General features: G+C 46.5%; 1 protein-coding gene across 3 annotated transcripts in view; it reads left to right on the forward strand.

Annotated features, from left to right (window-relative positions):
* The window catches only part of ASXL2 (ASXL transcriptional regulator 2), a 128,392-nt gene that overhangs the window by 45,052 nt on the left and 66,014 nt on the right, over positions 1-17,326 (forward strand). For all 3 annotated transcript variants that reach the window (XM_086631460.1, XM_086631459.1, XM_086631458.1), the window contains one exon: positions 10,604-10,712. In XM_086631460.1, the coding sequence (XP_086487586.1) occupies positions 10,604-10,712 (109 nt within the window). The remainder of the gene's footprint in view (positions 1-10,603; positions 10,713-17,326) is intronic.

Consider the following 17,326-nt stretch of genomic DNA (forward strand, 5'->3'; position numbering starts at 1 on the left):
CACTATCAAAGTATACTGCTTCTCTGGTCCTTACTGACACTGCAGTGGGAACAGGTTTTGCTCTCCTCAATATCAAATGACATGTTGGTTTTCAACACGTGAAGTGTTAATAGTTGTTCCAAGGAGACAGGTGGGGTCTAGTACTCTAGTGATAAACACTAGTGATAGAGTACTAACACGGCAGGAATCGAATGGGTGGGCTCACTTTTCTGGAAGACACTAGAGCCGAGGTCTCAAAATATACCTGGATTTAGGATTTATCTTCAGTATGAACTGGCTTGTGGTTCTGCAGCAGAAATAGAAAGGGGGGGAAACCCCAAAAACTTTGAAATTTGATCTCTGTGCTCCAGAAGCCTTCGAGGAAGGTGGTACTTTCTGGATTCCTCCTTTAAAGTCAGAGAATGCTGATTTCTGTGTAGTCGCTCAGGGATGCAAACAGCATGCAGCCAAGGAGCTTAGTGGTGGACACTGGGTACGGTGAAGCTAATGGGGTGCTGTGAACCTGAAGGTAGTGCTTGCATTGTAAACAATGTCTAAGTCAGACGACATCTACAAGGGCTTTTAATCTTACCCAGGACTCAGCAAGTAGTATCAGTGTCTACTGATGTTCCTGCAGGTCAGATTCAATTGTCATGATACACCATTAATTAAACCTATAGATAAAGTCCAATGTCACTGTGTCCCTAGAAGAACTTTATGGTGTCCTTCAGGCTGATCTTCATCCTCGGGTGCCTCCCAAGCCCTCTGCTACATTGTGGTCTGAGTGCGGCTCCATCTGAACTTGCTGGGATCACCAGCTGCGCTCGCCTTGTTTTCATCCTGCACAAATTTCCATGAACTTCAAGTGCTGGTGTCTTAAAATTGGTTTGCAGCAGGAAACGCTTTACCTGCCCCCAGCCCCACTACTGTGGAAATATTTAAATGAGGCCGCTGGTGTATTAATTTGCATTATTAATGACTTGGCAAGGCCGTGGATTGCCCATGGAGGTGATGAAGCAGGACCTGCTCGTTCCTGCACCATAACTCTTGGCTCCATTAAACTGCTAGCGATCTATCTCGCTCCTCTGGGTTGCAGGGCTGCTGTTTTACCCAGAGTTGTAAGCTGCGAGTAGTGCTGAGGGTGTGTGAAAGAATGAGAAGTAAATTCCTGTACTGCTGTCTGTCTGCGTGTGAGATTTCCAAAGGGTCCACCTGACTTCTCTTAAAAGTTCATTAACAGGTGAAAGTTGAAAATGAGGAGCGTGGGGTTGGCAGCTGCACGGCAGCCTCTTTGAGAATACACTGAAAAAATCTGCCAGGTCTACGTCTTTCTCCTCCGTGTCGGTTTGATGTAACCTGGTGTTAGTATTACTGCAGATGTGCCCGAAACGTTTATAATTTGGTTCTGGTGGATCGGGGGGGGGAGGGTTCATATTAATGATCAGACAATTGTTTTGCTCAAGTTTTTAAAGGGGTGTTTCTCTCCTTTTTTTGGGTTGCACTCCAACTCCAGAAGGTAAGAACCACTGCTGATTGTTCTAAAGCTACTCCTCTCTATTAACGCAAGCTGCAAAAGCCTTGATTAAAAGAGCAACTGCTTGTTTCACGCAGACTTAGAAACCGAGTGCTGGTAGCATATCTGGTGTAAACGCTTCTGCCTCGTCTGCCCTCCCCGCATGCTGTTTGCATTAGTGCTCCAGTGCAATGCAAACCTCGGCTCCTCCTGTTTGTAAAGTCTGTGGAAAACGTGGGGCTAACGGCATGTGAACGCTCCGTGTTGTTAACGAACTAACGCTGCTGTCTACGACCTTCCGCGCGCGGGGAGGGGGTGCTCGGTTTGCATGGTGGGGTTTTGTGCATCTCTTGTCTTGGGGACGTTTGGCGCTGCCTGTCGGGAGGAGCAAAAATTAACACGTATAATAAGCTGCTTTTCTAAATTGTGAGTGTGTTTAACAAGCTTGAGGTTGGGACAGTGGTGTCTGCTCACAATGCCTCTCTGCTCTGACACTTCCCTAGATCTGAAACTGCTGGGGTTTAAAACTGTTGTATTTTAATATACTAATAAAATAAAAGCTATTTGTGCGAATGTCTGATTCAAACCAAAGGTGGGGAAGAAGGAGATGCTCAAAAGGACAGAATGGGGAAAACCCTCAGGCTGAAACCCGGTCCAGTCCTATTTGGGCGTTTTTATCCGGTTATGTCAACGTGCAGTGACGATATGAAATGAAGACACTCGCTGCTGGGTGCACTTTCTATTGAGCTTCCATTTAGAGCAGAAGGCAATAATTAACTTTTCCCTGGTGTTGAGGTTGCTGGTGTGGAACCGGTGAATTCCGAGTGGCGTTTCCATGCCCAGCAGCGTCAGCTCCTCTGTCTGCAGGACCCCCTGGAGCCCTGAGGGGCCGGTCCTGCTCTGCAGGGGGGTCCTGCGGTAGGAGATCTGCTGGGTCCCACGCTGAAGGCTCTGCTGTTGTGCAGACATGGAGAAATACTGTAAACTCTGCTAACCAAATTAAAAATGGAGCTTTAATACAAAGTAACCTTTCGATAGGCAAGGGTTATCTTGGTGCTCTGAGGGCAAGGGTTTTAAATTCAAATACATCACAGTTGAAAAATTTCAATCACATGTGACCGAACAAACCGATTTGGTGATGTTTTGTTTTCAAATCAGAACGAGTCGCTCACTCTCTGAGCTCCCAGGAGCCGGGCTGATGGGAAGGGCTGCTGCAGCGGGATTCAAACTGTGGGAAGAAATGTTCCACCTCCTTCCTCCCCTTCAATAGACAGCTGCTCGGAGTAGAGAGTCCTCACCTTAACCATGTGTGCATTTACGGCTCTCCAAACCGTTTTCTCCTGCTCAGTCTGAAGAAGCTTTGAATTTAATGTGGAGTTTAAAATGCCATGATTTAAGGATGGCTTAAATTTGGCTGTTCTCAGAAGGAAAATTTGGTATGTACGTGTCTGTCTGAAACACCGAGTAGCTTAGAGAATCATGGAATGGTTTGGGTTGGAAGAGACCTTCAAGACCATCTAGTTCCAACCTGCCTGCTATGGGCAGGGACACCTTCCACTACACCAGGTTGCTCAAAGCCGCATCCAACCTGGCCTTGAACACTGCCAGGGATGGGGCATCATATAGAAATACTCAGAGGGGCGAGAGCTCAGAATATGTATTTCTTCTTCTGCCATTTACTGGCCTTGCAACTACCTCTTAACTACAAAAATGACTATTACACCGTTTTAGCTCTTTCAGCAATGCAGTAGAACAGGTAAAGAATGTGCCTGTTCCGCAGGCAGAGGGACTGTCGCTTGCTGTTGATCACTTTGAGATCAGTTTGTTCTGATTTATTAACGAAAGGGAAGTGCAGGTATGAAAGATGACAATTTTCAAAATAGAATAGATATTTAGAAGCTACCAGAGCCCCTTATTTAGTCTGCAGTGTAAAAAATATAGTTTGCGTAGCAGTCATAGGTTTGTAAGTATAAACAATTCCAGTAAATCTGTTAAATTGGTTGTTTTTAACTGGGAGGTCAGTGTTAGAAGGCAATAATTACTCAAGCACAGGTATTTGCTCACCTGGTAGGTATCGCTGGGTACTCGCTTGTACCAGACCTCTCCCTTAAACTGCACCTGTAAGTGAAAATATTCTGGATGCTGTGGTTTAAAACCTGTATGAGCACTTAAACCATTTCTTCAGCTTCCAATAAAGGCAGCTTTGCAGGGGTGGATGTGTTGCTTCCTGTTTTTTCTCCAGCTGACATGCACTGTGAGTGAGGGTAGTGCATAAGGTATGGGAACATAAAATGAACTAAAACCTCAGACAGCGAACAAATGGACGTTCCCAGTTCTTCTGAAGAAGACCCTGGACCTGGGCACAGGAGCTGGGATCACAGCCCTTGCACCAGTCCCATTTGTGCCAAGTTTGCTGCCCGTGTTCTGGCAGATTCTCAGCAAGGCTGTGCTATTTTTAGCTTCTTGAGAAGTAAGGACTGGGAAGTTTCACTATGCTCTCATAACGCCATGGAAACTGAATTAATCCCGGTAAAGGTTGTTATAGTTACCTTTGCATCTTCTAAACTGTTGCAATTTTTTTTTTTTACTGTAATGCCAGCTCATTTCAATGAACAAAGCCCACAGCTGATTGTTTGCTTCAGCTGAATTTATCAGCCCAAGCAACTCTGTTCTGATCCAAACCATCCCAACAAGTATTGCTCAGCTGAGATGTGATGCAGTGTGAACAAGGGGATGTTTTTTGTGGTTTTCCCATTTATCAGTGGGCTGGCATTGAGTGCTGGACAGTTGCTAAAGATGAGCATCCCGTTTGTTATCCCAGTAGTTAAAATAGGTTTGCCCTTTTGCTGTAGCTGTCAGCAAACAAACTAATCTCTACTGGAATAAAAAGTGTCAATAGTACACTGCTGTGGGGACCTAAATAAAATACAGCTAAAAATCCTTCCATTTGCAGAGCATGAACGCAGCTTGTGTGTGTGCACCTAAAAATGTAAAATTCTGGAAAACACTTGCATAGAAGCAGTGGCAGCGTGCTGCTGCCCTTGGAGGCTGGATGCCTTAACACCAGGTTGTAGAGTCAGAGAACGGGTTGAGTCGGAAGGGACCTTCCAAGATTGTCCCTCCCCAAGTTGTATTTGGAGCGGCGTTCTTGCCATTGTGCTGAACTGCGATAGGAATGCTTCTGCTGAAGTTTTTGCCAAAAATCACTGTTACAAATGTTAGATGAGACGCCAGTAGCTTTCTGGAGGTGGAGAATGTCTGAGCCTATTGTTTTCTTTATCGGGGATTTTCCTATTTTCATCAGGAAAATGCTTTTGTTGTCGGGAAGGTGGCCTGGTGAAACAGAGGCACGTTACTAACATAAACTACTGAAATACCTGGATATATTTGAAAAGGGCTGGTGTTACTTGACAGTTGGATAAAGTTGCAGTATCTTGACTGTGCATGTCATCTATTTCCACTGCATAAATGAGATTCAGAATGAAGATAGCCAGGGTAGATGTAGCTGGCACAGAAAGGAGCCCCTCTGGGATTGGCACGAGCTGATTTACAAGGGAGGGCAGGGGCTAGAACACTGGAGTTTTGCTCTTCCCCTCCTTGAAACACAGAATAAAGCAGGAGCTGACAGCTTCTCCCCAGCACGCCAGCAGCAGGAGCAGCTCCAAGGGAAGCTTTCTCCAGGCAGAGACTGAGCTGTGAACCCTCCACCAGCTCTTCACAAAACCTGCCAGCTCAGTAATTCTTCCCCTACTTCTCAGTTATGCATAAACCTAAAGGGAAGTAATGTGTTTTTCATGGTATTTGTTAGTACATGTGATGTAAAAGTATTTATCTGGGTTGAAAAACTTGCCGGAATAAGCACTGGGACTCTGCTTAATTAGCTATTAAAATATAGGGTGTGATGTAATGTTTTAATAAAACATTATGTCTAACTCTCCCTACAGTAACTAGCTCTTGGGGGAAACCCCAGCAGTTTGGCGAAACCCGCAGTGTGCTCTGCCGAGATGGAGCATCTCAATTCAAGTGCATCGGTTTATATAAAAACCTGGCCGGGTGCTGTAAAACTGAGTTTGGAGTTGTTCCCGCTGCTTTCTTCAGCAGCACGCGTCACGTGCAGGATGAGAACGTCGCAAACTGAGTTAGTGCAAGAAAATGTCATTTTGATTCCTAACCCTTCTCTTGTTTCCAAAACCAAACCGAACCCCCTGAACCCGCACGCTGTGTTGCGGTATCGAAGGAGAGTTGTAGGTGCTGCAGGTGCTGCTTCCCTTGAAATCCAACCTCTGTTCCCAAATGCTGGGGTAGGAAAGGGCTGTGCTTTTCTTACAGCCATTGGCACTGAACTGCCATCATGTGGACAAATATTTTAATTTTAAGTTTAACCATGAGAGTGAGATCCATTTGCTGCCTCTGTCGGTCGTTAATGTTGGGTGAAAACAGGGCAGCTTGTGAGAGCAGGAGAATACAGAAGTTTAACACAATGGGCAAAGTAATAATTGGTCTTAGCTCATTTTGGAAGATTCTTAATCAAATAATCTATGTTAACAGCCCTACGTGGAAAGGGGGCAGGAGGGGCAAAGCAGCCCCTGGGCTCCGTGGGCGTTATCTGTGGGAAGGTGGTAGAGGGAGCTCGTGGAAGGGATGATGTTTGTTCAGGTTCCTTTGGGAGAATTTGGTGTTAATGAGTGTGGATATGCCTTTTTTTTTTTCCTTTCTCCTCCCGTCACAGCTGTGCCCACACTGTTCATCCAAGCTGCAATGAGCTGGTGAGCCAGTTTGCTGCAGAGAACTGGTAGAACAGGAGCCAGAAATGAGACTGTCCTCAAAAGCAGTGATGCCTCTCCGAACAGAGATGGTTTGTGCATCTGCACCTCAAACCCCTGATGTTCAAGCCAAGAATCACAACTTGAGCTTATTTAGATGATCTTTGACGTCCCTTCCAACCCTAACCATTCTGTGATTGAGAGCCCAGGGTGACTGATGGCCATGACCACAAAGCTGGGGAATGTTTCCATTCAGAAGCTTTAGAAATCAAGTCAGGGGCCTGATGTCTGACAGATCCGATACAGCTTCCCATAACGGCAGTTACGAACTAATCACATCGTAGTCTTGCTGAGCTCCACTTAGTCTTTTCTGAAGGACAAATGCTGTTTTGAGACCTCCAAAAGGGCTGGTCCGTTAGCAGTCCCGTTAACGGAGGCTGATGGTCAGCAGTATTGGAGAGCAGTGCAGGTGTGGGTGGGATGGGAGAGACTGAAGTGAAATAGTGGGTAGTGATGAACTTGTCTTTCACTTCATCTGCTTCTCGAAGTACTAGTTTGGAGGTGGAATGGTGGGAACTGCCAGACGCGGCTAGTGATGCAGTCTGTGTTCCTGGCAAAGGGAGGAGATGGCCTTTGTTGCTAAAAAAAAAAAAAAAAAAAAAGCAATGAAATAAATGGCATAACATCTGGTTCCTACGGCTATTTTTAGATAGCTGTTGCATTTAAAGTAATGAAAGGTAGGCTGGGTGCAAAACACAGGTAGCTGGAAAAAGTAGTAAGTAATGGTAGGGGATTTGTATGTCAAGTTGGGATCCAAATCAGTGAAGTTGGAAGCTGCAGGTTGGGCGGCTCACGTAACCCTGCAGCAGCCGCTCTCCAGTTCTGTAGCTACGTTGAGGAACCTGTTCAGAAGGGTGAATGGCCACCCTGCACCCAGGGTGGTAGCTTAAACTGATGATAGTCATGGAAAACAGATGGTTGCTGTAGAAAGGGTTCGAGTGCTCATGAGTACTCACTCGCAGAGGCAGAAAGGATGTGATATGACATGAAGACCATGCATCTTATAGAGTCATAGAATGGTTTGGGTTGGAAGGGACCTCTAAGATCATCTAGTTCCAGCCCCCCTGCCATGGGCAGGGACACCTTCTACTACACCAGGTTGCTCAAAGTCTCCTCCAACCTGGCCTTGAACACTTTCAGGGATGGGGCATCTACAACTACTCTGGGCAACCTGTGCCAGTGCCTCACCACCCTCACTGTATAAAATTTCTTCCTTACATCTAATGGAAATCTCCCCTCTTTCAGTTCAAAGCCATTGCCCCTTGTCCTGTCACTACATGCCCTTGTCCAAAGCCCCTCTCCAGCTTTCTTGTAGCCCCTTTAGGTACTGGAAGGCTGCTGGAAGGTCTCCCTGGAGCCTTCTCTTCTCCAGGCTGAAAAACCGCAACTCATACCCAAATCAAACCTTTTTTTAAAAAAAAAAAAAAAAGAGACGGGATTTGTCAGCTGATCTTTAACTTCTGAAATGTTCACAGTAAGCTTTATGAAAGGCCAGAATAGTGTTATGTTTGTGCCAGCTTTCTGGAAGAGCCTGTAGAGAAAGGCACGTAACTATAGATGGGTAAACACAAGGAAAAAAAGAAAGCAAAAATAGTGGATAAGCTGTTGAACAATGGAATCAATTCAGTAGGAGCAGTGCAGATGCTGGACCAGTATAGCTTTTGTAAAGATAGGTCCTGCCAAGGCTTCATTCCTTGGTGAGCTTCCAAAGCACAGCTCTGCCTAGACTCCTGTGAAACACTTGGCTTAACGCTGATATTCTGCTCCAACACAGTTTTTAAAAAGCGTGTTCTCTGTGAGCTAAGGGTCAGGGACGTGGCAGAGCTCTCACTGCCTCAGAGCTGCCTGAACATGGAGATGCTTCGGGCTGTTCAGTGCTACTCGACATGGTGTTAGTGATCGGGAAAGAAGTATAAAATGATGTTTTTTCTAGATGCAGTGATAGGAGGGATGGTGATGAACATTGATGGGAGGAGGACAGATATATTGTTTATACTGCCAGATACAACTGGATCTTTATAAAATATACTTGTGTGCAGTTCTTGCATGCAGAAATCACATCCAGGAGCAAAGACGTGAAGAGGGGAAGGATATACCCGGAGGAGCAATGCCTTTGGAAAGAATTGGGTTTGCTGTAGGAAGTCACACTGAATTACAGCTTCCATGGAGAGCCTGTGGCTTTCTGGAGAAGAGGATTAGGCTTGGTGGAACTAGCCCATGACCTTGGTGGAGCTAGTGTGAGAAGAGTTGCTTCCAGTTGTGGTGCTTATGTTTATAGGTTGCTGCCCTGTTCGGGAAGGTGCACAGACAAGCCGTGGGAGTGGCAGGGAGTGATGAGCAGAGAGCTGGTGTTAGTGGAGAGTCAAGGAGGTGATGAGGAGAGGTTGTCTACTGTGTGCAAATGTCTTCATGAGAAGCTTGTATTCAGTGACAGGGATCCTGGCTGGGATGTCAACCTACATACGCCATGTCTGAAGACGGACACAAGCTCTCGGCAGGGATCAAAGCAAGGTGCTCGAGTTATTGATTTCTCTGTTGTATCACGGTTGGCCGTCTCTCCGAAAGACATATGTTGGCCAGGGGAATCACTGGGTCAGTGTAAGAGGACCTGAATGAAACGGAGGTTTGCCATGGAAGAAGCACACCAGGATGGGTGGGAGGTCCCTGGCATGCCTGAGGCTCAGCTGCTTCCTCTAGCACTGCTTGTTTTGGCTTGAACATCGGGCTGAGCCGTCTTCTAAGGTGGTCAGGTGAGCTTTGGGCTGGGGTGTAGGGAATTCCCTCCTCATCACCATTTTCAACAACATTGATTAACAAATGATGCTGGCAAAAAAAGCACGAGGTCCTGCAGAGCAGAGATGCTGTAGGGGTGTTTTCTGACCCTTTGCATGGAATAACGTAGGTTTGAAGGAGGTCACCTGCTCTGACTGTGGACTCCAACCCCACAGAGGTCTCTGCTGGTGGGGGACAGCTGTGGAGCCCTGCTCAGGCTCATACCTGAGCCCCCAGGTGTCTGGTGTCCCAGTACGACCGCAGAGCTCCCGCAGAAGTTGAGTGCTTCCCGGAGCCCATTTCTTGGCCAGAGGGGTGAGCAGCCTGCGGGATGCCCGATTTGTGGTGGCATGGGCAGGGGGACCCGGGATGGTGCCCTGCCAGCTCCCCGCCAGCGGCGGTGGTCTCTCCAGCAGGGCCGGTGCCTTGCTGCGTGCTTGCATAGCAGTCAGCACGGATAGGATGGGGTCCAGCAAGAGAAACGCCAGCCCTCATTTCATACCGGTGTTTGTCGTGCGTTGCGTGAGCCGCCATTCCCGGCCGCTGTTCCGTGGGGAGCCTCCTGCCTGTCAGCCTCTGTAGGGTCTTCTGCCTCTGAACTCATACGCACCAGGGCAAAGGAGCAGAGCTGGTTCAGGATGTTGGCTTCTCCTTGGACTAGACATCCAAGCTGTAGCTCCTGCTCGGGGATTTCAGTTAATCAGTCACAAATTTAGGATTTCAGTCAATTTGATGGTTCTTGTTCCAGCCTTTGTGACAGAGTGTTGGGAGGCGAAAACTTCTCACTTGATTTCTGTGCAGGGGTTGTGCTTGATACCAGTATGCTTTAGGAGCAAGGACACCTATTTAGTAAAAGGTGTGATCAGCCTGACTCAGCAGTGGGAACAGAAGTCGCCTATCTTGCCGTGTCCACCTGATTTTGCTTCTGTCTATAGCGGGATGGGTTTGAAAAACCAAACAAAGAAACCCCCACCAGCACCGGTGAAAAGATGGATCTTCTGTCTCGGTTCTCCTGGCTGAGATCGAAGATCTCCACTGTTTTCAGGGCAAGGTGCATGATTGGTTCCCATTCTTTATCCCACAACCCTCATTTCAGTATGACACTGGGTTTTTTTTTTTGGATAAAAACCCACAACACAACTTTAAATATCTTTGCAGTTAGTAGTTGGCTCACGACAAATCTGCTCTGAGTCTCAGATGAGCAACACTGAGTATCAAGAGCTCTAAAAACGTGTGACTGTTTTGACGTTCTGCAAAAAAAGTATTGAGGAGCCTGAACTTGGGGTTTTCTTTGTTTGTTTTTTTCCTGGAATTGGAGTGTGGGTACATGGACTGGTTTCACTGTTGCTTATTACAGCAGCTTCAACTTGTATTCTCCTTGGGAATAGAAGTTGAATCTGGAATGTTTCTGTCTCTGCATGTGTGATGGTCAGGTGAGGGGCCGTGATTTTCTGCCAGCAGAAGATTAACAGTGACCAAATACCTTCAAACATTAACCTTGTGGTTTTGTTTTCAGTGGGACTTCTCCTCTGGCATGCCTGAATGCGATGTTACACACCAACTCCCGAGGGGAAGAGGGCATTTTCTATAAGGTCCCAGGGCGCATGGGTGTCTACACTCTGAAGGTAAGTGACTCGGCTGGGGAATTTTGTTTGAATGCTCAAGTAGCTTCTATCCATTCAGAAATACGCTGGATTAGGATAATCCTGAAGAGGGAACTATTCCTCAGCAGCATGAATTGTAGCATGGATTTTCTCTCCAAATGCAAACAACAGCTCTCCGTGCTTGGTAGTGGGCACCTGGGTGCTGAGAGTACAGCTGAAGGGGCTGGTTTTGTTCACAGTGGTGTAGTTTGCTGTTATTAATTGCTGTGCCGAGAATAAAAGAGTAATTAAAATTGTAATGACATTTCAACCCTAAAAGGGTAACTTCGTCTTCACTGACCTCAACAACTATCTATAAATGAAAAATTACCTTATCCTCAGTCTGTTTATAGTAAGCAGAGAGCATTTGTAGGGGAAAGGTGTGGATTCCTTGATTTATCTGATTAGCATCTTTAAAAATAATCTTTATTTGAAATCTTTTTCCCCAGTTAAACGACTAGAAGGAAGCCAGCTCGCACTGTTCTTGATTTTCTGTAAATTTGAATCTGAAGACTGTGCTGTAAGACAGGATTCCTCTCCCTACATGTAGGCCTCTCCAGTGTAGGTGTTTCCGCTGGATCCCCTTTCCTTGTCTCACTCCATGCTCAATAGAGAAATAATAACTTCTAAGATGAGCTTCATCCCATACTAAAATATTCAAAATATTTGAGAACTAGTGCCAGTTAGATTACCGAGGGAATTGACTAAGAATTACCTAGAAAAAGATGTCCTCGTTGTCCAAAATTTAGCTAAGTTGAATCCCATTCTCTCTGTCTCCTCCCTCCACCCTGTAAACTGGGAAAGCACATTATTCCTTGAACACTTGTACATATGACAAGGGAGGACATCCTTTGGGTGCCGTGCATTGGTGCTGACGTGCCATCAGAGTAAGACATCTTCAGAGCTTCCAGAAAAGCCATTGTGAGACATCCGCCAAACTTCTCTCTTTGGACATTGCTTTGCCAAGCAGAGGTTGACCTGGTTTCAGTGCCTCTAAGTGAAAGTGCATGAAACACCGTTTTGGTAACCCGTACGTTTAAGGTAAGGACTACCAGGGATGTAACCAACAGTGGAGGGAAGGTCGTCAGCTGTTTGCTGATACACTGGGCTAATTCTTACATAATTTGTCTCATTACAGAAAAGTATAATGTTTTACGTTTTACAAATAAAGAATGCAGACCCTAAATCCGGACTGGGAAAACAGTGTCTTGTCGGAACATTATGACTCGGGAAAAGATTTAGATCTGGTAGTAGACAAGTAATTCAGTCATTGTCAGTGAATTCTGTGTCATGATGTGGCAAAGCTGTACCGAAAAGTTTCAGAGAAGAACAAAATAAATCAAGATGAAAAAAAAAAAAAAATCCCTTTAGTGGGGTAGATCAGAGGCAAACTCAACGTCTACAGATTAAATGTAAGCAAAGTCAAGTTTAAGTATGCATTTGAGCAGCAAAACAGACTGTCCGAGTTACTGGGGTAGTTTGGTTTGTTTTGCCCATGAGATCTGCAAGTTAAGACTGATTGTATTTCCTAACGTTAACCTTCAGCAAAACTCCAGTATTATTTAACTCAGTGTAGGAGTAAGTGGATTAATGATTTGTATTAATTAGGAGGCTAGACTAGCTGCTGAGTTGTTCCAAAGGCATATTGTGTCCTGTGTATCTGAAGACATGTCAGTTTTGTTGTCATCTTTCCTTCATTGGGGCTGTATAGTCTGGCAGCAGTAGGAGGGAGGGTCCTTTGAGAGGGGCTTTGGACAAGGGTGTGTAGTGACAGGGCAATGGCTTTGAACTGAAAGAGGGGAGATTTAGATTAGATCTAAGGAAGAAATTGTTTACAATGAGGGTGATGTGGCACTGGACCAGGTTGCCTAGAGAAGTTGTGGCTGCCCCTTCCCTGGAAGTGTTCAAGGCCAGGTTGGATGAGGCTTTGAGCAGCCTGGTGTAGTGGAAAGTGTCCCTGCCCATGGCAGGGGAGTTGGAACTGGATGACCTTGAAGGTCCCTTCTAACCCAAACCATTTTATGATTCTATGGTAACTTCTGTGGAGCAGCAGGAAACCCAGAATGCCAGGAAAGAGGGAGATGTTGAGCCCTGCAGCACCAGTCCCAGGTCCTGTTTGCCAAGTCTAGTTCCAGCACAGTGCCAGGAGGAGCCTGGGTATTGTGATGGCTGGGATGACATGTTGAGTGAGAAATCCTTTGAAGGATACATGATTAACAAAACATGATGGCTCAGGTAGCAATTAGAAATAAGAAGCTTTGAGGAACAGGGCTGATGTTCCCCAAGCGATGTGTTGTTACACCACAGTGGAGAGAAGGAGAGCCAGGTGTCCAGTAAATCACACTTCCTAGAAGAGAAATCTTATCATAAAATACTTGGTGAGTGAAGTGAAGTAACACTTGTGGTTTTCCTGGCTCACTGAGCTGGACTATGGTGTCGTTGAACTTAGTAGTAAGGAGACCGGTAGGCTCCTGGGATCTTCCTTTGCGTGGTTTTGGCAGCAGCAAGCAGGATGGGTGTCGGGGGGGCATACAACTTCGGACACTCATGCTTGACAGTAATGATACAAACTAGATGATCTTTGAGGTCCTTTCCAACCCAAACCATTCTATGATTCTATGAAACAGCAAATTGAATCCCAAAATGACAATTAACTCCAAGTACTCCTGAGTCATAGAATGGTTTGGGTTGGAAGGGACCTTCAAGGTCATCTAGTTCCAACCCCCCTGCTATGAGCAGGGACACCTTCCACTACACCAGGTTGCTCAAAGCCTCATCCAATGTGGCCTTGAACACTTCCAAGGATGGGGCATTACTACAGAATAAAACAAATTACCGTGACTTTTAAATACTTGTATTTAAATTTCTGGTAACTTCTGCTGTTTGAGTTTCTTGTAACGTGGTATTTTTCATGGTTTGCGAAGGCCGCGTGTGCGGGTTGAGCTTTAGGGAGGTGATTTTTGTTTCATTTCCTCACTTGAATCCTCCCCCACCCCCTTCCCCTAAACTTTCCTTTATAAGGTTTGTATCATCTCTCAGCTCACCTCACACCCCCAGTATCCCAAATCCTCATTTTTCTCCCTTTCCCTATCGTATTACTCACAAAGTTCATGTTGGCCCTTTTCAGAGCTATGCTGGAGGCTCCCACCAGACTGACTAGAGCCTTTAGTCTTCAGCATTCTCTCTGGTACCCTCTGCCTTACTGGTTTGTGTGTCTGTTTGTGTTTATTGCTTCCCCGTGTGCTCTGCATGGAGAAGACCAATGCCTGGGTAATGTTAGCATGGCCAACGCTCTCAGCTTCCATGGACACTTGCAGGATTTAGACTGGAAGTTGATGGGCTGACACTAAGAAACAGGAGTCATTTTGGCAGGAGACTGAGAAAGAAAGATCAAAGGAGTAAAAAAGTAAAACAGAAAAATCTGAACAAAACTGGTACGTGAGGCGCACACGCATTGTGTGTATTTGTCTCAGACTTTTTTCACTTCTGGATGCCCTTGTTTCTCTCTTGGATCCCTCTATGTCACTGCCATTGAGGTGGGAATGCTGGGAGTGTCGTTGCCTGAGGAGGGACGCGGAGTGGCTGCAGATGCTCTCTGTGCCCCTCCTTCAGCTGTGCTCTCAGAGCAGCCCGTGAGCTCCCATCCCACAGCACGGCAGCAGCCACGCGGCCCCTGCTTGCACTGAGGTCTGCTTTTATCCCGGTGACCATGAGCGGTGCCGAGTTGCTGCAAGGCACGTTGGTTGGAAATCCAGTACGTTGATCCGTTGACCTTCACATGGACTTGTCATCTCCCAGGTGTGTTTTTATGCTTGATGATTTCCAAGTGTGTTTCTACCTGCCATCTGCACGTCTCTTGGGCCCAAATTCATTGCTAACGTCGAATGCAAAATACCCTCTGTCCCTGTTTGGTGATTGTGATGTAGTTCTGCCCTTGTGCATTAACCTTTGAATTTTTCCATGCTATGCAGTGGATTTTCTGTTCACCAGCAGCCTGGAAGGTTCCAGTCTGGAGGAATATTTTTAACATGATATTTGGAGAAGTTTGACCAGCTCAACTTTTACCACAGATACTAAAACCAGTGCACGGTATCTTACCAGATGCGTTTGTAGGACTGATAGCTAAGAAACCAAATTTTATTTGATTATTGAGTGTGGTTCACTAAAAGGAATAAGTTCACTTATTGAAAGAATCGTAGAATGGTTTGAGTGGGAAGGGACCTTCAAGATCAACCAGTTCCAGCCCCCCTGCTATGAGCAGGGGCACCTTCTACTACACCAGGTTGCTCAAAGCCTCATCCAACCTGGCCTTGAACACTTCCAGGGATGAAGCAGCCACAACTTCTCTGGGCAACCTATGCCAGTGCCTCACCACCCTCAGAGGGAAGAATTTCTTCCTTAGATCTCATCGAAATCTCCCCTCTTTCAGATCAAAGCCATTGCCCCTTGTCCTGTCACTACACACCCTTGTCCAAAGCCCCTCTCCAGCTTTCTTGTAGCCCTTTTAGGTACTGGAAGGCTGCTGGAAGGTCTCCCTGGAGCCTTCTCTTCTCCAGGCCGAACAGCCCCAGCTGTCTCAGCCTGTCTCCATAGCAGAGGTGCTCCAGTCCTCGGATCATCTTTGTGGCCTCCTCTGCACCTGCTCCAGCAGCTCCATGTCCTTCTTGTGTTGGGAACCCCAGAGCTGAATGCAGCACTGCAGGGAGGGTCTCACAAGAGCAGAGCAGAGGGACACAATCCCCTCCCTCGTCGTGCTGCCCACACTGCTTTGGATGCAGCCCAGGATACAGTTGGCAAGTAAGAAGAACAAATATAGTGTAGAGAAGACAGTTTTGTGTTTGAGAATTCATTTCTGCTTCGAAAGCAGAACTGACAGTAAGGTGAGCTGTGGTGTGTGCAGGAGTTGATTTTCATGGAGATCTTACACTGACGTCTTGCATGGAAATTTCAAGAGAGCGCAGGGTCGGCAGTGCGGACTGAACACCACATCAGAAGATACTGGTGAAAGCCTCTCACTGGTAAGAAGAGGCCCAGCTGGAAGAAGAGCCACGGACATTGTACGGCCTTTCTGAGCTTATGGGGCTGCTGCCTGCAGAAGCAAGGGAAGGTTGGAATTGCAGGGTGGTGGTGGTGGAAAGGGACCTCTGGAGATAATCTAGACAACCCACTGTTTAATGCAGGGTCACCTAGAGCACATAGCTCAGCTCAACGTTCAGTCATGGTCTAGTTTTTAATTTCTACAAGGATGGAGACCCCCAGCTTCTCTGGGAACCTGTTCCAGTGTTTCATCATTCTTGCATAAAGAAGTTTTTCCTTATGTGGAAATGGAATTTCTGTATTTTAGTTTGTGCCTGTTGCCTCTCGCCCTTTCTCTGGGCACCACCGAGAAGAGTCTGTCTCTGTCGTCTTCACCCCCTCCCACCAGAAGTGCCAAGTCAGCAAAAGCCAAGAAGTCCAGGCTTTGCAGCTGCGCATGTTCCGCCTGACCTGGCAGAAGGTGAAGCCCTCACGCTGCGGCTTCCTCTCCTCTCAGGAGGAGACTTTGAAAGACACATCTTGAAAAAGCTGAAATAGAGAAATGGGTACTTGGTGTGTCTCGGTGAGCAAATGATCTTTCCCAAGGTTAAGCTATAAAGGAGATTTAACGAAGGGGGCGTTGGCATTAGGTATATGCAAGATTGGTGATGCTTGATAGGTTTTTTCCGTGCTTTTGGTAACATCTTCTCATCTGCTGTGGTTTACAAGTAACTTCTAATTTGCAGTTAGAAGAAATTTATTTCTGAAGTGCAGGATGAAAATACAATTGAAAGTCTGAACCTAGTATTAGTTCCTTAGTTCACCTTGCTGATGGAAGAAATCTGGAATTAATTGACTTGGTAACACTTGTATTGTCTTAAATACTTTTTGGCCTTACATGTGGAAATTAGTCATAGCTCTAATTTCAGAGAAAGGAAAAGAAATCAATTGGCTCCAGTTAAAGGGAGAGGTGTTCTGATTTGCTCTTTCCAGTGGGTATTAGAAGGATTTTTTGCCGTCGGATGCGCACAGACCTGTTTGATTGTCCTGCTGTTACCACCACTGTCCTGTTTGCCTTGTCCAGTAAACATGGAACTTTCAGTTACATTACTAACGAGAAATTTGGGACGATAGCATAGTTTCAGGTATGTCGTATGACTTGGCCAAGGCGATGGGAGAGGAGTGGAGGACTGGTGATAAGCAGGTGCCTCCAGCCGCTGCACTGCCCTTCTCGGCTCAGGCACCCAGAGAGGTTCTGGGTGGTTGGACAGTGGTCACGTTGACAACCGCAACTGAAGACCTCATCAGCAGAAAGCAAGTTCATTGTCACAAATTAGCACTAGTCTAGATGTTGGTTAAGATGTGGATCCTGCGGGGCCATCACTAGAGGGCAGCCTGGGTTTAGGTGTGGACGAGCTGGAACCGCAGTGGGTTCTCTCTGCTGTCACCAGCCTCACACCACGGCGGTGGAGGGATGGGAACCCACCGCTGCAGCCTTCATCCCAACCTGCTCCATTTTCACAAGGACTGGTGCCGGTGGCCAGGGGCTGCTGTGGACCTGATTGGAAAAACAACGTTCC

Source organism: Tauraco erythrolophus, chromosome 2, assembly GCF_009769465.1.
Source record: "Tauraco erythrolophus isolate bTauEry1 chromosome 2, bTauEry1.pri, whole genome shotgun sequence".
NCBI lineage: Eukaryota > Metazoa > Chordata > Aves > Musophagiformes > Musophagidae > Tauraco > Tauraco erythrolophus.